Source organism: Cygnus atratus, chromosome 3, assembly GCF_013377495.2.
Source record: "Cygnus atratus isolate AKBS03 ecotype Queensland, Australia chromosome 3, CAtr_DNAZoo_HiC_assembly, whole genome shotgun sequence".
Classification (NCBI taxonomy): domain Eukaryota; kingdom Metazoa; phylum Chordata; class Aves; order Anseriformes; family Anatidae; genus Cygnus; species Cygnus atratus.
In genome coordinates this window covers 109,023,794-109,045,288 of record NC_066364.1, presented here as the reverse complement: position 1 = coordinate 109,045,288, position 21,495 = coordinate 109,023,794, and the positions used below count along the sequence as shown (strand labels likewise).

The 21,495-nt window shown below is 48.9% G+C and overlaps 1 protein-coding gene across 3 annotated transcripts in view; it reads right to left on the bottom strand.

Moving 5' to 3' along the window:
• Nucleotides 1–21,495, bottom strand: part of COMMD1 (copper metabolism domain containing 1) — a 120,276-nt gene that overhangs the window by 20,735 nt on the left and 78,046 nt on the right. Inside the window, exons 3-4 of one of the 3 annotated variants that reach the window (XM_035552868.2) lie at nucleotides 18,609–18,765; nucleotides 17,555–17,853 (exon numbers count right to left, since the gene is read on the bottom strand). In XM_035552868.2, coding sequence (XP_035408761.1) covers nucleotides 18,658–18,765 — 108 coding nt within the window. In that variant the 3' untranslated portion in view covers nucleotides 17,555–17,853; nucleotides 18,609–18,657. Of the gene's footprint in view, nucleotides 1–17,554; nucleotides 18,766–21,495 lie in introns of those variants that run through there. The other 2 variants (XM_035552869.2, XM_035552867.2) reach the window with 2 other exon arrangements.

Here is a 21,495-nt window from a genome sequence, read left to right as displayed (position 1 = left end):
ATGCTTCCTCAAGAACTTTCAGACCATATACTTAACATGTAATTTTACGCATATATCCTTCCACATCCCGATTAAACTCTTCTGTGCCCAAAGTTAAAAAAAAAAACAGGAAAAAACAGTTGACTCAAGTGAACTCTTGACTTGCATAGTTAAACTAAACAGGGCTGTTTAATAATCAACTCCGACAGCACAGAGCATTTTGGGAGATCAGACTAAAGGGTTACTCAAGTAACTTTCACCACAAATTTTTGCAGGATGACTAATGAATTGTGAGCTGCAGTTTGGCCACAATCGCAGTAAGTAACCTGAAGTCCCCTCCTGACACGGTACAGTATGTCTCAGTAAGTTTTAAAGGACTAAAAAGCATCATCACATGAAGCAACACACATTTTTCCAACCAACTCGAGTTAAAAACTGGCATTTACCCTCCTTTCCCTATCCAGACAGCTTCACCCAAGCCCAAACGTTAGCACTTCAAAATCCACCACCTCCTCAGCACCGGGGCTGTGGCCAAAATAAAGCTTAATGATTAACCTCCTGAGGCACAGCCTGCTGGTGAGATGCCCCCTACCCCCGAGGAAACCCGAGGGGAGCCGCTGTGGCCCCGCGTCCTCTCCTCCAGCCCGGGAGGGATTGCAGCAGCAGCCGGCACTGCGGTAACTCAACGCCTCGGGTTTTTTCACCTCAGGTTTTGCGCTGCGAGAGCTCTGGGCTTCGGCATCTCCTCCCCTATACCAAAATAAAAAGAAAAAGGCAAAGCGACGACGCACGTACGGTGACTGAAGCCTGCTGCGCTGGCCCGACCTCACCCATGCCAGTAGGCTGCGCGGCCGGCCGCCTCCTCGCCGGGCTGCTGCTGCAACATGTGCCCGTGTGCGCCGGGGGAGAGGAGGCTTCGTGGCCGCGTGCTTTAACCCCACCCTCAGCGCCTGTCACCTCCCCCAGAAAAAAAAAAAAAGAAAAAAAAAAAAAGAAAAAAAAATATCCTAAATAAATACACACGGCTCCATCCGCCCCCCCTCCACACATACACACACCGTCAGCCTCCACACAAACAAGCACGGGGGCGGGGAGGTGAACGTGAAATAAATATATATTTTTTTTTTAATTTTATTTCTTTTCTCGCCTCCCTCAGCAGCCCCCCCGCGGCCGCTCCCGCACCCACCTCTCCAGGCTGCTGCCGCGGGGCTCCGCCGGGGCTGCGCCTGCCGCCACCTCCACCATTGCTTCCCCCGGCTCCCCCGCAGGCTGGGCTCCCGCCGCCGGCTCGAAAGGGGCCGGGAACAGGAGAAAAAGAAGGGGAAAAAAGGGGGGGGGGGGGGGGGGAAGAGACCCAAAGAGCGAATTTTATGGGGGGGGAGGGGGACGCTTGGGGCTCTGAGGTAGAGCCGCGCCCGCACCCGCGTTCCCGCCCGCGGCGCGCGCCGCGCACCAACCGCCCCAACCACCGCCGCGCGAGCCCCCTCACGCGCCGCGGGGCGTGGCCGGGCGCCAAAGGGACCGCCCCGCCCCTGCTCAAGCCCCGCCCCCGGCCGGCCGGCGCCGCAGCGGATTGATTGGGGAGGCGAGCCGTGGGGCCGGGTGGGGCCCGTGGGGAGGGGGACGCTGAGCCCACTCCTCTCCTCCCCCCCCCCCAAGCCCTCTCCGGTTGTTTTTGTGGTTGGCGGAGCTCCGTGCCGGCCGCTGGTGTGCGGGAGGGTAGGGGAGAGGGGGGCTGGCAGCGCCCCCTCGTTGGGTCCTTTCCGAGCAGGGCACAGCCTCCTTGTTACCGCTCTCCCGCTCTCCCCTACCGCCCCTCGGCTTGCAGGGGGCTCGGCAGCCTCACGGAAGATCCATCCCCTCGCCATCCATCACGGAGCCCAGCACAGCTGCCCAGTCCCGCCGCCATGGCGCCCGCCCGCCACGTTTCCCCCCCTCCGACGCCATGATCCCCCTCGACGCCTTTCTGATGTTAACAATTATAATAATAAAAAAGAAATGAGACAGGAAAATCAATGTCCCCGGGTGCCCCCAAACCATCAAGACATCAGCACTGTCAGCACAGGAGGGAGGTGTCACCGGCTTCCCCCGCTGCAGACCGGTGCCCACCTCAGGCGCCATTTTGAGGCGCAGGGAGGTGAACACGTTTCTGCCTCGCAAAGGCAGGTTTCACCTCCTTCCCTCCTTCATACAGCAATAAAAACAGGTTTTCTGAGGTAGATACCTACTCTGAAGAATTTCTCTGAGCGGCCGCCTCTACACTCGAGGGCTGCTGATTATGGCTGCAAAACATCGTTGTGACAATATTTATTCCTTCCTTCTTTTTTCCACACAGCATCGAGCAAAAAACAACACCCCCCCAGCCACGCTGGAAAGTGCTGTCACACATCACGTTTTTCAATAGGTTTCTCCTTTTTTAAAACAAGAAGGAAGTTGGCTCAGTTTTAGGTGATGGTCCACAAAGCTTCTGTCAGATTTCAGCTGGAAGAAGAAAGGGACCGATTTAGGTTATCAGTGCTTCCCTTAGTAAGGAAGTTTCTGAGAATTTCAAATTTTGGAAATGTGCCCTGTAGAGCTAATACTAATCATGCATGACTCACTCACTCGTTAGTAACCCTCTTTTTTTGTTGTTGTTGCTTGCTTACTTGCAAAGTTGATGAGACTACAAATCCTATCCCAGCAGCCCTATTTAAACAAACTAGAGAAATATCTGAGACCCAGGATGCTCACTGAAACAAAACATAAAAATATATGCTGTTACAACAAGGAGCACAGTCTTCAGTCTTGTCATGGCCAGATCAACAGCAATTAGCAGACCGACTTACAGTTCCCTAGGACTGTGATCCTCACATCTTTTTGTCCTATACAGGAAGAAAATGAACACATGCCATTTTTGTTTCTCTGTTAAGCACCTGCATTCTCAAGACAGTTGAAGGAGGGACCCAACCAAAGCAATGTCACCTCGCACAGTCATTTAAAAATTGCCTTCACTGCAAAGCAGGAATCTCCACAAAATTACACAATTATGGTGTTGTGGTTTAGCCCGGCTGGCAGCTAAACACCACACAGCCGTTCGCACACCCTCCCCCCTCCCTCTCTGGGATGGGGGAGAGAAACGGGACAGTGAAGCCTGTGAGTTGAGATAAAGACAGTTTATTAAGACAGGAAAATAATAAAAATAATAATAATAATAGTATTACTAATAATAATGTGTACGAAACAAGTGATGCACAATGCAATTGCTCACCACCTGTTGACCGATGCCCAGCCTATCCCCGAGCAGCCGGCCCCCCACCCCGGCTAGCCACCCCTATATATTGTTCAGCATGACGTCAGATGGTATGGAATACCCCTTTGGCCAGTTTGGGTCAGCTGTCCTGGGTCTGTCCCCTCCCAGCTCCTGCTGCACCCCCAGCCTGCTCGCTAGCAGGACAGAGCGAGAAGCTGAAAAGTCCTTGGCTTGGTGTAAGCACTGCTCTACAACAATTAAAACATCAGCATGTTATCAGTGCTCTTCTCATCCTAATCCAAAACATAGCACCCTACCAGCTACTAGGAGGAAAATTAACTCTGTCCTAACTGAAACCAGGACATATGGTCTTCCATTTTACAGCGCTCGCTTTCACCAAGACTGGGTAGCTGATGTGCACAGCCACAGCCACAACTGGTTTGGTAAGCAACACGAGTATCCACAGTACATACCAAGCTCCCCATACCCCGTGTCATGAAGTGTTGGAGGCCATAGAAGACCTGCAGCAAGTTTCCTGAAGTGGTCCTAAGACTGCCCCAAAATCTTATTCAGGAGTAAGAAAGGGCCATTCCCATCCATGACACATTCAGAGGGACAATGCATATTTCATTCCTCTTCAAATATTTATATATGTACTTCACGTTTCACTAAAGTTGTCCTTACTATCAAAGTAGAAAGATTACAGAAGAGGGATGAATTACCCTAAACTGGCAAGCATTTTTGTCTATTAACTCATACAAGGCTTGAAAGGAGAATTAAGTATCTGGCCACCAGTAGCTAGGCTCCATTGCAAAGGAGATTTCATAACACTGTACTGCAAGATCAATTAAAAAAAAAAAAAAGGAAAAACAAAAGTGAAATAGAAGTGTTCTGCGTAACACTGGGTGCTAAGGAGCCTGGAAAAAAAACATTAAAGGTGCAGAGTTTGGACCTTGGACGATGGTGTAATGGATGGCCTGCTGTCTGGGGGAAAGACCTTTCTCCCTCCTCCCAGCCTCACACCCACAGCTGTGCCTGCTCCTCTGCAATCGCGCTGACTTGACTGGTCATGGGGCTGCGTTGTGAAACCTTAAGGAGGAGGAAGGGTGTTTTAATCCAAATACATTCCCTGATCCAATTCACATCGCCACTGAGCACAGCATGTCGTCAAACTACTACCTAACTGCCATATCTCTGCTGTGCTCGGGGCAGCTGTACCCTAAAAACTTCAGTGGGGAGTAAGGCAGCAGCTTGATTTCCAGCTCCACTCCCCTGAGTTTAGGCAGTGTGAGCTTCCCTGTATCTGCACATCATGCAGGGCAAAGTGTTAAATTTGGGGAGGTTTCTTACCTGGCACTGGCAATTAAACAGTCCCACCAGGAGTAAGAGTGAGTGCAATGCCGGCCTGCAGGGCTTCAACTCTAATCTCCTCTGTCAGTCATCAGGTTTAACGAAGTCGCGTTATCACAAAACAATCCCTCTGAGCAATTCTCCCCTACATCCTCCCTTCAGACTTCACCCCCCTGCCCCAAGTGCTCTTGTTGGGGCCAGGACACATCCCTACATGTCCCTCACCCCACTGGGTGAGCACTGTGGCTAGTGCAAGCTAACTGACAGTGCCGTCAGGAGAAGACAAATCCACCTGATGCCCTGCCATCCTGTGTCATGACCTGATACAACCTCAGACATGAATTAATGGGAACCAGTTCCTAACAGCACCTAGACACGCTGTTCCCAGGCTCGCTGTTGTTGTTGTTGCTTTAAACAAACCATAGGCAGCTTGGCAGGGCCTGCTGGGGAAGAGGATTTTATATCCAGTTGTTGAGACAGGTAGCGGAGTGGCAGAGTGATGAGTAACCTTATAAAATACACTTTTTAAAGCACTGGTGATGGAGTAGACACTAATGACACCTGCCAGTGTAACTGTCAGGGAGCACAGTCCCCGGGCCACCTCCAGCATGCACGGTAGGATGGAACAAGATGTGATGGACTGCTTGAAACACAGTCCCAGCACAATCTCTCCTGGATGGCTGGTTGTGCCTGGGTGAAAATAAGGAAGCCCTGAAAAAATTTGATATAAAATTGTTCTGAGGTTTGCTTCATGAGAAAGGAAGCAGAATTTTCATGTTTAAGGTCTGTAAAGTTGAGGTTTCTTATAAGCACAATAATAAATTTCTGTTGTTTTTTTTTTTTTTCCTGAGAAAGAGAGCAAATGCTTTTGATTGCAGATGTTGTCAGAGGCATGCACACACTTCAGTCTGAAACTGGCATAGCTTTTTGCCTACATATCAAAAATATCACCTTCACACACCATCACAATGCAAATTATTAGATGTAGTGAATCGCAGAGCATCAAACTGTTCTCATGGGGTGGTTACAGTGAAGTTGTACGTTCAGGGCACTGGCGTTGGATCACTTGGTGACATGAATCCTTATTGCCTGAGTTTTTCCATGGGAAGTGTAAGATGCACAACAACCAGAAAATAAGAGTCTTTTAAAAGGATTCAACTCTCGTTTTTGATCAAGTTCAAAATAATTTCTGTTTTTGTTTGATTTTGTTCTGTTTTGTTTTGTTTTGTTTTCCGGGCTATTTATTCATCGCTTTGAGAGCAGTTGGGTGCGCTGTAGTAAAAAGTTATGTTGGGGTGCTACTGTCTTTACAGCTGAGCTATGTACCTTGGCTTTTCTCTAGTATTTGCTTGTTAATTAATAATTGGTACATTGCCAGGAGCAAAAGAGAAGTAGGAACGAGTCCCAGGTTATAAAATCTTCAAGGTTATCTTGCTTTTCCTGTTTTGCAGCAGCAAAGTAAGAGTGAGAAACATCAGATGTAGCCAAGCTGCAAGCGAGCATGACTGCAACTGCTGCGATGTGGGGCTGGGGCCCTCGAGCTGCTCCTTCGAGGTACCTGCTTGCAGCTGCTCTTGTGAATATGGTCCATACCTCCTCCCAGGACCCATTTCATCAGAAACACTTACAAGTCCTTTCCACAGGGAGCACCTGTAAGTCCAGCACAGCTGGTAGTTATTCACATTATGGATGTGTTGTCCCAGACCCCTTGCACCACATCCCGTAACATTAATGATTTCTGTTAGCACCGCCGCCCTGGCTCCAAAGCGTGCACTAGCCAAAAACGCTGCTAGCCGCAGGCAGGCATGTACTGAAACACTTTTCGATGTCCCTCTTGGAAATACCTGGTTCTCTGGGTTCAAATGCTCCTGTAAGGCCCGTGCAGCTGGAATTAATTTTCCATGATGGACCAAAGCCTGCCTATGACAGGAATCTCTGACAGGATTTCTGTGGATTGAGTGGAGCGGCTAGAGAAATCCAGCTGGAAAGCGTGGGACAAACCTCAGTGTGCCTCTCTGACCAAGACGGTTAAAAACACAAGATAAGAGGTTAAGATTTAAATAACAACAGGAGGCTGAGGATCACTCCCTTGCATGCATGTGCTTCAGTGGCAGTCCTGATTTTCAAATGCTGGAGATAAGAAGGAAATAAAAATGCAAAGACAACGTGTAACTGGAGCTGGAGCATCTCAGCTCTTCCAGGAACAAGCCTGTTTTTCCTACTCAGAAGGTTCGAGCCTGGAATTCAGCTAAGCCTCTCCCAGGGCGGGCAAAGTTTACCAGCACGGTTTGTCAGCAACACAATTTCTCAGTGGTCTCCTCACACTGCAGTATTCCCCCTCTTCCCCCACCAAGCCTCTCATGCAAACCAGTAAAGCAAGAGCAAGCCCCGCAGAGCTGTTTTGCTCCTGTTCCCTTTGCTTTCATGCCTCGGTGAGATGAGAGCAATGAGGATAGCATATTCAGCTGGGGCAAAACCACTCGAGTTGAAGGGATCTGCACATCCATCCGTGTTTCCTGGAGCACCATGGTATTTTTATTTTTATTTTTATTTTTTTACTGGAGCATTGCAGCTTGCTCTTGAAGGCAAACTGGGGCAGGATAGCAGTGGTGGAATGAAACTTGTCTCTGCTGCATTGTATACTGTCACTTGTGAGCCATGGGCAGAGCTGTGTCATGCTCTCATTGGTTCACGTTTGCCAAGAATAATTACTCCCTGAGCTGCTGGATTAAAGTGAATGCTCTAGAAGGACATACCTGCCTTTTCTAGACAAAGGCTGCAGTAACCAATAGTGTTTTCCTCCCTTTCTTTGCAGATCAGGGTCACAGCAGTGCAGGCAATGGGATGGAGAAGAATCCACCTGAAATTCAACTTCTGTATGAGCAGAAACTGGACAATAATTATTTTGCAAACAGCAACAACAAAAACACACCCGCTATGCACATAACATCTTTTTTCAGTCCTGGAAATGTGAACACCTTATGCCTCTCCTTGCCTCACTTCAGAAGCATCCCACAGGGTTTTGCAGCAAGACCCAAAGAGCTGCAAAACTGAAATCTGCCAGGCAGCAGAGGCTGCAGCCAAGTCTCTTCAAAGGTGAGAAAACAGTTTACACTTAGGAAAAAAAATGTACTGGGCCAGCTTCAGCTGAACCTCTTCCATTTTGTTTTTATTTTTTTTTGAGGATGTAGTTTTAAGCACCAGTAAAACACCAGCTGTGGGAAAACAGCCAGTCCTCACATGCAACTTAAGATTTTTAAACCATCTTGACTTCAGGCATCTCCTCGATGAGGCTCTGCTGTGTGATTTCCCTCGGACTCTCGCAGTGTGGGTAACGCGACTTCGATTAAAGCCAGTCTTCTTGCTGGAAGGATGCTGACATCCAAGCTGGCTGTTCTCCGGGCAGCAGGAAGGCATGTCAGCAAGCAGGGGAAGCTAAGCCACCGCCGTGCGCAGATTTTTCAAGACACTCACAGAGGTTTGGCGAAGAGCTTGCAGCCACAATGGGAGTGACATTCCGCTCAGCCCATGGGCGTGCAGGGCACAGCGGGTGTTTCACCACTGGCCTGGGGGCTGGCACATCCCCAGTAAGACAGAGAGAAACTGGGCTGCTCCGAAGCTCCCTTGGAGGCACTCGTCGGGCTTGATCCCAAGGGAAATGCAGGGCATCCTCATTGTGCTGGCTCGCTGGGGACCTTGGCAAGGCAGTGGTTGCAAGCAGTGGTTTTGGGCCAATGGCTCTGGCTGGAAAACTCCTGCCCTGCACCGTCCCGTTGCTGCACACTGCGGATCCCCTGTAACTGGTTTTTGTGGTTTTAGGCTCATAAAACCCATGCTGGAAGCCATGGGCTGTGTGTCGTGCCGCATTGCTGGGTTGCACCCACCAGTCCCTGCCCGTACCTCAGACTCACTGCAGCAAGTACCCCCGAGGTGCAGGATGTGACCCCCGGCACCCCTCAGAGGGGCTCCCTGTGCCCAGAGCAGGACAAGGCGAGGGCACACGAGGAGCAGGGGTGTCCAGCTGCGTCAGATCAAGTCCCCTTGCCACCTTTGGTGAGGATGGTTCATAGAAATATCACGAAAATGTGAAAATGCTTTTCTTCTGCGGCAATATGTACGCATATCAGAATTATATCGAAGAAGGAGGCCAGAAAGCTCTTATCTTGTTGTTGTAGGGCCTGCAGATAAACTTCAGAAATAAATAATAATAAAAGAGGGAAAGGGAAATGGAATAATCCACATATCTCATTTTAATATCCAGCCTCATAGCTACAGATTACTAAAAAATGAGCTGGAGGGGAGATATGCTTAGGGACTGAGACCAGCAACATAATGAGAGTAAATAATGGGTTTTCGTCATGCTGCTCCGTGGAGAAATCCCTCTGCCATGGATGTGTATAAATAAACAAAACTTTAGAAACCAGCACACAGCACCAACGAGATCTGGCCTCGTAAATTAGTAAACCACTGCCCCACATATGAAATCGCTGCAGGTTTTGTGCTTGATCCTGCATGTATTTAACCTTCCCCATGTAAATAGTCCTCCGAAGTTAATGGAGCTGTGCTAATTTGCAATGGCTGGGGATTAAGCCAGCGGGCTTAAGCATTTCTGCTGGCTCAGATTGCAGCACACTGTAGTAACCGGGCTGCGGGACATCTCGGAGATGTTCCTGCTCTGGCAAAAACCCATCCGTGGCCATCACATGGCGTGTCTGCAGGCAGAGAAATCCCGCTCCAGCCCTGCAGAGGAGGGTGCAGACATTTTGTCAGCCACCACGACGTAAAGCTCGTTTCTTGCATTTTCTCATTCTCACTGGGGACGTGCCAATCTCTTCCAGAGACCATTTCATTACCATTACGCTGCTTGCAAGCATCTTCATTTAAATCACATTATAGATGCACCGAGGCACAATGATCTATCCGCAGCCTAAACAGAGTGAAAACATCCTTGGGCTGCAAGAGGCCAGAACACGCACTAATTGAAATGTATAAACTTACGTAACATTATTTATAAAAAGGAGCCCAATTGTCAAAGGCCCTAAGAGAGCTGGAGCATGGGAATGTTTGTTCTCCCCGTAAAGAAAAATTAATGATGTAGGTTTATAAATTCCAGTTGCTTTGCTCGCTCGTTTCCTGATGTGCCCAAGGACTACTTGAAAGGAATTTATGGTTCCCAGCCGCTGCTTCTCGAAGGTGTTTTTTATCTTTGTACTCGTGCACACCGCTGCCCTGCAGGATCTTGTGGTGGGGGCAATGAGCTGTGCTCACTGTGCTCCTCAGCTCTAAAAAAATGCAGATTTGCAGAAGCAAATTTATTTTAGGGAATGCCGGACTTTCTAAGTCACCACGTGCTTTGGGGAGGGCGGTGGGGTGGCTGCTGTGTTTGGGGGAGCAGGCAGAGGCCTGAGGTGGCTGCAGTCAAACCCATGCCCGTCTCTGCTCGAGCCTGCCATCCCCTTCCATCGCGGCTTTGCTTACTTTCTTCTTTTGCTGCCAGGGACACAGATGCCGTGAAGACCCTCTGAAGACCCTCATGCACGGCTGGCTGTGCTGCGGGGCAGCCAGCAACCCAGCACGGGGACAAACATCCCCCAGCAAGCACCTCGACCCAGCAGAGGAATCACTTTTACCACAGAGGAACTCGCTTATCGCGTGCTCTGCGTGGTTCAATTTGCAAGGCAGGAAGAGTGCCACTTATTACTAAAATGCATTATTTTGTATAATTTCCTGGTAATGCTGGGTTTGGCCAGAGCTGCCAGCTGGCTGGAAAGCATAGGAAATATGGCAGAGAAATTACATAGCATCAAACCCGAATGAGGAATGTTTCCTCCAGGGCTCTGCTCAGATGCGCTGTGGCTTTGGATTTTTATGCTGCTGTTGCTGCTTTTCTCCCATTCTTATTTGCAAAACTTCACTCCTCGAGGATCCAAGATGCTCACCAGTATCCAAAAATGCCATTTGTTCAACTACCTTTATGTATTCTCCAAGACCATCTCATTGTGAAAGCTGGTGGCTGAGTGCTGGAGTTCCACCATGGCTGGCCACTAAGTGAATTAAAGCTCCAAGTCACCTGTGCTCTGAGGAGGTTAGAAACCAGAAACTCTTTGGAGAAACACTTGGTAGCGAGGTACTCTGGCTGTGTGGCGGCACAGCACTGTGGCGGTTTCCCCTCAGAGGCAGCCCTTCATGCCCTGATTGCTCTGATAAAGCTAATGGCCACCTGCAACACGCCACAGGGGCAAAAGCCCCAGGCAGGCTCTCTTGACATGCTTTTGAACCTGTTTTCCTGCAATTTCTTGCATTTCAAGATCTGCCTTGCTACCTCTGAAAGCAAGGAGGAAGGGTGAGGCATTTGGGGTTCAGATCCTGGGGAAAACCTCCTCCAGGACTTTGTCTCTGCAGAGGATGAGGGCACGAGCTGTCTTTCCCCCTGTTTCCCACCTTTCAGCACCTACAAATCCCAAGACTTTTCTTTTAACAGCAAGTTGTCAGTTGTGGCTCAATTCCTCAATTCTCATTTCTTAACAGGTTTCCTCCCCCAGGCTGCCAACACAGCGAGGAAGTTGCAGCCAGAAAGGGTAAGGCGCACGGGCTCTCTCAACCCCATTACGTCTCAGGGGGCACCAGCCTTTTGCACCCACAGATTTTGTGCAGGGACAGGCTCAGGCAACACCCCAAAATAATCCTATCCAAGCAGGAGCAGCGTGGTGACCTTCAGGAGCTCTATTTCGGTACAGAGAAGGGAGAAAATGTTGATGGAGATGGCTGCTTGTGCTCCCAGGGAGCCCAGGCCAGGACCTGTCAGAGGACGAGGAGAAGTGCTACCACCAAATGAGTGGCCAAGTCTGCACGGGGGAAAGGCCATGGTTCAAATTATAAGCAGTCTTTCTTTTTAGTTTACAGACTGGTTTAAGAAATTTACGTGAAAATCACCAGACTTTGCCTTCTTTCTGTCTAGCTGAAGGTACAGCAGCAGTGAAACAGGGCTGGGAGGCCTGTGAGCCATTCCCAAAGGCTCCTTCTGTATCCTCCCCACCTTCTCCTAAGACCCAGCTTATTCTTTTGATCTGAAAACCCTGCTTGGCCACTGCGGGCTCAAAGTGGCGATGAACCATGGCATGAAGTCCTGTGCCACATCTCTACCTCCCAACACAACAACGAGGAAGGCCGAGGCTTGCAGTCTGGCCTCCGTGTATGTTGAACAACACCCCGAGCCCTGCTTCCCTGGGATTCTGAAATATGTTGGGAGAGGGGTTTTTGCAGACCCAGTTCCACAGCAGGGAGGCATCGTCTATTTTTCCAGCCACGAAACACATGAAAAGCAACGCATCAAAACGTCATCGGTGGCTGCTGCAAAGGACTCGGAGCTTCCCCGGCCAGGCTGTCGCCTGCAATGCTGCCTTCTTAAAAAGGCACTCTCTGTACCCAGCACTGACTGAGTAAACTTTTTGTAAATATTTGGAATAAATGAATAAACTGTTCAAATTCCCCAGAACGGGAAGGAAACATTTCCACGATCGACATGGAGCAAGCGTGAGTCATCAGGTAAAGCTTCTCAGAGACTTACACATCCAAAACCGTCCAGTAAACAAATCAGGAAATCTGCTACGATGGTGCGTGATTTATTTTATCAATAGATAACAAAGAATATAGGAACTGGTGTACGGAAAAGTAAATCTATCAAAATATCAACCAGTTTATCAAGATGAAGCACAACGAAAGGTCATGGACTGCAGTGGCAACCCTCATATGACATACAATAAAAACACAAATGTAAATTCTGGTATTTGCACTTGTAAAAAGATCTGTAAGAAAGAGAAAGAAAAATAAAGAAATGGTGAACAAAAAAATGAGAGTAACCCAAATAATGGGAAAGTAAATCCACATGAATGTAATATGTCTCTGCCTCTGCTGTTTCACATGGCCCAAAGCTTTATGAAATGCAGTGGTTGCATGGCTTGGATTTGGAAAAATGTGCCGTGCCTAAATTATTTTTTTCAGATACAGATATGCCTAGAAAAATACTCTATGAATTAAGCAATTCTGGGAATACGTGGACCAGTCGTGTAACGCGTGATTTAAGGTGACAGCACTGGCAGATATTTTAGGGAGCACCAGCTCATAAACCAGCGGCAACTTGGAGGAATTCCCAGAAAACAAGAAGTCACTGAATGAATAAATTGCAGGGCATTTTAGCGACGCATAAGGTGACATCAGCTGAAGGTTGCGACAATGCGTGGCCGCCGTTTGTGAGTTTTCGACCACAGTAAGAGGTTGGGATGAGAAGCACCTCCGCAGCTGCACATCTGGAGCCACGTACGTGGTGCTGGAGCTGCAGCCTCAGCCCCATCGCACTCTTGCTTGCTACTGGTTAAATCCACTACGATTTTTGGGAACCACCAGCTGGGTTAGGAGGAAAGCACTGGCAGAAGTGGGACTGGAGGAAGCTGGTGAAAACCCTCGCAACATCCCAGCTCACCCAGGCGGTGCCGCAGCTCCCGTGCCTTCCTGGATGCTCCCCGCCCTGTCTCAGCCCCATCTGTATTTGTCAGCCTGAATATCCAGGCTCTGATCGAAACCAAGCCTGCCCCAGCCCAGGGCCATGTGGAAGTCCCACTTGTTCCTGGTTTCCAGTCGTTAGTAAACCAGGAAGGATGAAAATTTGGCAGGTTGCAGAACTGGGGAAAGCCGGCCTGAACTGACTCCATGGCCAAAAGAGAGAGTGGAATGGAAGGTTTCCTGGTTAAATTCATCCAGAGCTTTGTCTGGTTGGAGACCTCCATCCCTGGCCACCGAGCAAGCCGTGGCAGGGCCCAGACAGTGGTCACAGGGCAGGAACCAGGACCGGTGGCTTGGGGCACACTGCCACCTGGCCGCTCCCCTGCAGGGAGGAAGAAGAACCCGGCCACAAATTCGGGCTGGTTGTGGTTTACACCTGGACCTCAGGGAAGGAATCTGAAATCTCTCCCAGTGCACCTGAGCAGCACCTTTCACTTGGCAACACCACAAAGGTATTTAGTAAGACACAGACACAGACACAGATTTCTAGGTTGGAAGAGACCTCAAGATCATCGAGTCCAACCTCCGACCTAACACTAAGTACTCCACTAAACCATATCACTAAGCTCTACATCTAAACGTCTTTTAAAGACCTCCAGGGATGGCGACTCCACCACCTCCCTGGGCAGCCCGTTCCAATGCTTAATAACCCTTTCGGTAAAGAAGTTCTTCCTAACATCCAACCTAAAACTCCCCTGTCGCAACTTTCGCCCATTCCCCCTCGTCCTGTCACCAGGCACGTGGGAGAACAGACCAACCCCCACCTCACTACAGCTTCCTTTAAGGTAACTGTAGAGAGCGATAAGGTCGCCCCTGAGCCTCCTCTTCTCCAGGCTGAACAAGCCCAGCTCCCTCAGCCGCTCCTCGTAAGACTTGTTCTCCAGACCCCTCACCAGCTTGGTCGCCCTTCTCTGGACTCGCTCAAGCACGTCCATGTCCTTCCTGTAGCGAGGGGCCCAAAACTGAACACAGTACTCGAGGTGCGGCCTCACCAGAGCCGAGTACAGGGGCACAATCACCTCCCTAGACCTGCTGGCCACACTGCTTCTTATACAGGCCAGGATGCTGTTGGCCTTCTTGGCCACCTGAGCACACTGCTGGCTCATATTCAGCCGACTATCAACCAATACTCCCAGGTCCTTCTCGGCCAGGCAGCTTTCCAACCACTCATCTCCCAGCCTGTAGCTCTGCTTGGGGTTCTTGCGCCCCAGGTGCAGGACCCGGCACTTGGCCTTGTTGAACTTCATACAGTTGACCTCAGCCCATCGCTCCAGCCTATCCAGATCCTCCTGCAGAGCCTTCCTGCCCTCGAGCAGATCGACACACGCACTTAGCTTGGTGTCATCTGCAAACTTACTGAGGGTGCACTGGACGCCCTCATCCAGGTCATCGATAAAGATATTAAAGAGGACCGGCCCCAGTACCGAGCCCTGGGGGACACCACTTGTGACCAGCCTCCAACCAGATTTGACTCCATTCACCACAACTCTCTGGGCCCGGCTATCCAGCCAGTTTCTAACCCAGGGAAGCGTACGCCAGTCCAAGCCCCGAGCAGCCAGTTTCTTGAGGAGAATGTTGTGGGGAACGGTGTCAAAAGCCTTACTGAGGTCAAGGTAAACCACATCCACAGCCCTTCCCTCATCCACCAAGCGCGTCACTTTGTCATAGAAGGAGATCAGGTTCGTCAAACAGGACCTGCCTTTCATAAACCCATGCTGACTGGGCCTGATCGCCTGCTCGCCCTGCAAGTGCCGCGTGATGACCCTCAAGATAATCTGCTCCATGAGCTTTCCTGGCACTGAGGTCAAACTGACAGGCCTATAGTTACCCGGGTCTGCCCTCCGGCCCTTCTTATAGATGGGCGTCACATTGGCTAGCCGCCAGTCAACTGGGACCTCCCCCGATAGCCAGGACTGCCGATAAATGATGGAAAGCGGCTCGGCCAGCTCCTCCGCCAGTTCTTTCAGTACCCTCGGGTGCATCCCATCCGGCCCCATCGACTTGCGCACATCCAAGCTTCTTAGCAGGTCGCCAACCATTTCCTCATGAATAGCAAAGGCCACATCCTGCTCCCCATCCCCTTCCGCCAGCTCAGGGCACTGGGTATCCAGAGAACAACCGGTATTGCCGCTAAAGACTGAGGCAAAGGCGGCATTAAGCACCTCAGCCTTTTCTTCATCCTTAGTAACTAGGTTTCCCCTCGCATCCAGTAAAGGATGGAGATTCTCCTTAGTCCTCCGTTTCGCATTGATATATTTGTAAAAGGATTTTTTGTTGTCTTTAACGGCAGTAGCCAGGTTGAGCTCCAGATGAGCTTTGGCCTTTCTAATTTTCTCCCTGCACAGCCTCGCTACATCCTTGTAGTCCTCCTCAGCGGCCCGCCCTTTTTTCCAAAGATTATAAACCCTCCTTTTTCTGCTAAGCACAAGCCGCAACTCTCTGTTCAGCCAGGCCGGTCTTCTTCCACGCCGGCTCATCTTTGGGCACGTGGGGACGGACCGCTCCTGTGCCGTTAAGATTTCCTTCTTGAGGAGCGCCCAGCCTTCCTGGACTCCTCTGCCCTTCAGAACCGCCTCCCAAGGGACTCGGCCAACCAGCGTCCTGAGCAGCTCAAAGTCAGCCCTCCGGAAGTCCAATACAGCAGTTTTACTGGTCCCCTTCCTGGCCTCGCCAAGAATAGAGAACTTTACCATTTCGTGGTCACTCTGTCCAAGACAGTTTCCGACCACTACATCTCCCACCAGTCCTTCTCTGTTTGTGAAGAGAAGGTCTAGCGGGGCACCACCCCTGGTGGGTTCACTGACCAGCTGCGTCAGGAAGCTATCTCCCACGCTCTCCAGAAACCTCCTAGACTGCTTTCTCCGTGCCGTGTTGTGTTTCCAGGATATATCCGGGAAGTTGAAGTCCCCCACGAGGACAAGCGCCGACGATTTTGCAACTTCTGTCAGTTGCCTATAAAACTCCTCATCCGTCTCCTCATCCTGGTTCGGCGGTCTATAACAGACCCCGACCAGGACGCTAGCCTTGCCGGCCTTCCCGCGGATCCTAACCCACAGGGATTCAACCTTATCATTCCCAGCCTGGAGTTCCACAACATCAAAAGATTCTCTAATGTAGAGAGCCACGCCACCACCCCCTCTGTGCTGCCTGTCCCTCCTGAAGAGCCGATAGCCAGGCATAAGAGCACTGATAGCAAGTAATGCCCATGAATCCCAACAAAAAAACAAGGTGACTTGGGTCCTTCACTCAAGGAAGCAAGCAGAGAAACATTTGAAGCTTATTCTCCTCCACCAAGTCCAGCCGAAAGCGGCCAATAGGTTCAAATCTCCACAGCGAGGACCAGATGGATGGACACGCACATAAACCATGCCGGTAGGAAGGCACGGTCCTGCTCAACGTAGAAATCTGTTCTCCTGACCCAGCCTGGTGATGCACAGCGTCCTCTTTCCCTGCCCATGTCAAACCTTGTGAAGCAGAAATGATTTTGCTGCCCAGTGACACTCCTGTGCCCTTACGAAGGGCTAGGCAGAGTGTGGTTCCCAAAATATTAGGCTGCTTTTCTTTTTTTTTTTCAGCTTTGCATGATAGTTCACAAAGACCCACCAAGAAAATCAGGAGGATTAGATATTTAGGGGAAGGAGGACTGGGAAGAGAGAAGCAGCAACCCATACCAACATGCTCCTTTTTAACATCTCACCTCTACTAGGAAAGTACCCAATTATTTCTTAAATGACCCGACATTATTATTTTTTGCATCAGCCTCCTTGCCTGGTTAGCCATTTCACATATTTATTATTCTCTGCATGAAATAATACTTCCTGACATCTGTTCCCAGTTTGTTTCTCTTTAATTTCCATTTATAGCACATTTTCCTATCCTCTGACCATGTTAAAATAAAACAATAAGTATGTTTGACATGGTGCAAGTTACTCAAGATCACGATCCTTCCCTGACCTTGATTTTTTTTTTTTTGCTTCTTTTCACATGCACTAAAACGCAGAAGAACATTTTAATGAACTTTGCTGAAGAGGCAAGTGGCAAGCTGAAGGCATCAGCAAGCACTCAGCATTTCATGGCCCTGCTGGCAGCTGGTTACCAGGGGCTGGGGATGGGGCTCGATGCCCCCAGACCTTTCCACTCTGCCGAGTATCAGCTGCAGCCAAATTTGGAGAGCGAGGAGCTGGGGCTGTGTGGTCCCTTCACAAGACAGAGGGGAGAACCAGGTGGCCCTTAGAGCCGGGGCAGCAGTGGGATGAGCATGGGAAAGGAGACGTTAATGCCATGAGACAAACTGGCCTGGTTGATGCTTTACCTTCTGACCAGGCAGACGGGAAAAGGCGCCTTCTTCTTGCTCTGAAGAGAGAGAGCCTGCTTCCAGGAACAACCTGGCAACTCCACAAGCAACAAACCCACAAGAAGCAATGAGGAGTACTTCAGTAATGGCACAAGAACATTTTATGTCATCATCTCTTCCTTGGTACAAGCAGTCAACATAATTTTAGTTCGGAAGGTTACTTGTAAAGCTAAGATAAAATGGAAAGAATCAGTGTAGCCTCCAACCAAATGTATAAGCACGCCTTCCTGCTAGGAACAAAAGCAGCAAGCCAGCGTCGCGCTCCAGCTGCTCCATCACCATTTTATGGACTCTCAGGCAATTCTCCATAGGAACCATCATGCTCCATGCAGCTCCTCCACGTCATCCCGCACTGATAAGCTGGTAATTATGGTTATTCATCCTGTTGTGGCAAAGTGTACAAGATCGCAGCCCTGAACTGAAACCTTTGAGACTGAAAACATTTCAGCTCAGTCCTCCCTGGCTGGAAAAGAGGTCACTGGATCAGGCTTTTGGGAAACCAGTGTCACCTCCCGCCACCCAAGAGATGCTCCCAGGATTGTCCCCTGGCTCTCTGCAGCACGGGGCAGGTGTGCGTCAATGGGTCAGCGAGGTTGGCCACCTCTCGCACTTGGGAACAGTTTAATCCTCAGCAGCACAGACAGGCTCATGATTACAGGAATGTGCGTTTGCACCTCTCTTTCCTTAACTCTCTGGTTTGTCTGCTCTCCTGGGCTTTGAGTTCTACATGGCATAGTTTGGGTGGGCATGTTTGTCCTACATTGCCCATGGTTTGGAGGGATATACTTGAGCTCACCCTCATCTGCCTGTTCCTTCTGCTCACTTCACCCCACCACAACCATCCAATTTACCTTTGCTGTCCATCGCCTGGTATTTACAGCAACTGGAAGACTCAAAAATGATTAAGGGGGGGGAAAAATAGGGAAAAGCTACTCAAAACTCAAGGGCCTGATTATGCAAAGTTTAATGCAAACAACACTACTGCTGCCTTGGAGAACAGGCCTGGAGGAAGGGTCAGAGAAGGCTCCACGGCATAACTTAGCCCGTGCTTGGTTTTGAATGTGTTGTATGGTTATAACTGGGACTTACAAATCATTACATATTTTATTTGTATAAACAGGCATTATGAAAAAGTACCGAGGTTGTTTGACTTCTGAGTTGCAATTCTCTTTATTTGCTGTAAGAGTCAAGTGGTCTGAGTCAACGCAGTCATGCTCTCCTCTATTTCCGAGAGTTTCTTCAGCATCTGGCTCACCTTGGCCTCATCGAACTCCAGGCAGAGAAACTCGGATTCCTACAAAACAAAATTGAAAGAACAGCAGTTGACAATGACAATCGTTTTTCAGGCATACAAAGGAGGAGAGATAACGCGTTCCGGTTTCCCAGTGATATGTCCCCTGCATCTCCTTTTTGCGTGGTACCACTTCAATACCTGCAGCACACCCAGGGATTTGCCACCAATCACCCATCCACCGAGCAAAAGTAGTACGTGCTGGCAGGCTAGCCAGCTGCTGCCAAAGAGGACATATGAAGGGCCCACAAAATAAAGAATACGTGTTATAGAAGTTCTAATCATACGGAACTTATTAATAAACACCAATGTGAACCAGCCTCCTGAGATCTCCAGTCCCATAGCCTTTCCCACTGGTACGTCTATGGTCACAAAGTACTTCCTATGGCGATTCTGGCTGACAAAAAGGGCATCCCTAGGTCTCATATGGTTTTGAGCACACTGAACTCTGTCATTTTTTCAAAATACATCTTTTCATATAATTATCAGCTGCCAAAAATACTGCAACCTCATCCTTCACATTCACAGAATAAATAGTTCATACACAAGGACAAAGTCATCAGAGAAATGCAAATGAAAAACATCAATTTTTACTAACTGAATTTCTTACAAACCAAATTTTACAAGTGTTTTTCCCCAGACATGGGGAATAGTTTTACCTTTTGCCTTCTGTTACCCTCACAGGGATTCTTGGGTTGTTCTGGTTTTTCTAAGAATCAAACCAGAAAGTGATATGTAAAGCAAAAGGCTGACGGAGGAACCGAAGGGGATCATTTTGTGTATGATAACCACAAAAGGCACTGCCAGAAGAAGGCGAACAGGAAAGAAATGAGGTGACAGATGTTAATGATTATGAAGTCAAGCATGTGGCAGTCCATAAAAAGGCTGTGCCAGGGTTTCTGCCCTGACATGAGTCACTGGGGGAACTACCATAGTTCAATGTAGAAATCAAAACATTGATTTAAACTTTGAAACTGGAGCCATAAAGGTGCACACTTACATCCACATTCCACGTGCTTTAAGAAAGGAAACCTGGCAAAATAAAAGCATCATGCACTTTAAGCTTAAGTCACCAAAGATGACTGCACCTCCCCAAATGCTGCTGTTCAGGCACTGGTAAGTCACTTCACAGAGCTACGCTGGGTAAGTCTGTCTTCATGAAATGTTTATCTTCTCCGCCAACTACCACGTAATCCAACAGACCAAAGTGCAGAGATCACATTATGTATTTAGTATTTTAGCAAGTACTTCTGATTAGCAAAGGTTTAATAGAATTAGGAGAACTTATTTTATGCCACTTCATTCAATCAGAATTCAGTAACAGTCACATATCTGAGTAGGTATCAGGTAGAATATACAAATGACTGCTAGGAAAGACCTTTACCTGAGTGAGCAATTATGCTCATAAAGAGCATGTTGCTGGAAACTACCACCACAGGTTGTTGGTTCTTTTTTTAATTATTAGCCTCTATAAAAGTAGTCAGAAAACAGTAGCAGTAGACATTCAGGATCAACAGCAACACAGATAGGAAGTCCAGGACTTGGATGTTTTCTTTGTCCTTGACAATGGTTATCAACACATCTTATGGGAAGTACCTTGGCACTAGAGCCCACATATAAAATACCCTGAATACCTCTACAAAGTATAATTACAGCTGGTCAGCATGCAGAAAAGAATGACTGGTGAGACACTAGACAGCTTAACTCCATTTGGCAGTGGGCTTTCCTGTAGATTCCTCTCTGATTAAGAGTTATTAAAAACATTGGTTGTATCTGCCTGAGGAAGATGTGTTTGCAAGCTTAGGAGATTGCATAAGAATGCCTAAACAAAACCCAGAAACATCTCCCTATATATTCCTTTATTAGGAAGCACTGGAAAAGGCAAATCTCCAATCAAATCTCAGCCAGCTAGTTAACAACCTGAGCCTTTCGGAAGCACAGTGCTGAAACCAGACAACATACCCTTGCTGGACTGAATCGTTTCCTCTGAAACGAACAGAACAGGGCAGCGTCAGCCCAACCACACGGGTTTTGGTGCAAAGGCAGCAGATCGGGACTGCAGAGCCGATGCCTCTTCAGCTCCCTCCATGAAATCTCCCCAGCTTTAGAATCCTTGTTTTTCCAAACCAGACAGGAAAACAAATCTGAGCTCGCTTTCACAGAAGAGCTACTGCAGAAGCAGAAGCTTTTCTTGCCAGCCTAAAACACTCTGAGTATCAGTAACATGTTACAAGTCTTGTTTCATAGACAACATCTGAAAACAGCTCTTCTCTCCATAACCTGACCTCATCTTTCCCAACACGTGTGCCACTGCCACGGGATAACTTCTGTCTTGACCTTTCAGGCAACGAGTGGCGGCGCCACGCTTCGCAGCCCTGGGTCATAGTCCTCAACAGGATGAACTCCAGGGCCAAACTTGTGCTGACATCTGTGGCTTTCTGGCCACAACTGTGCACCCCAAGTCATGCGTGCTGCTGGTCATGAATGGATTTCCCCAGGGCAAGGTCTGCCTGTGCAGCTTTTAAGATCTGCAGAAGCTGATTTTACAGCTTAATCACACGGTGAGCGTGAGCAAACAGGAAAAGACCGAAGCTCCCAGCTCTGGTGGGGGTGTTTTTGGCCTAAGGTGGCCTTTTTCCTCTTCAGGTTTTGTCAGTTAAAAGGACTGTAAACGGAGCAGAAGGACACTCTTGCATTACACTAAGACTGCGCATGCCACTTTATGCAAATGGA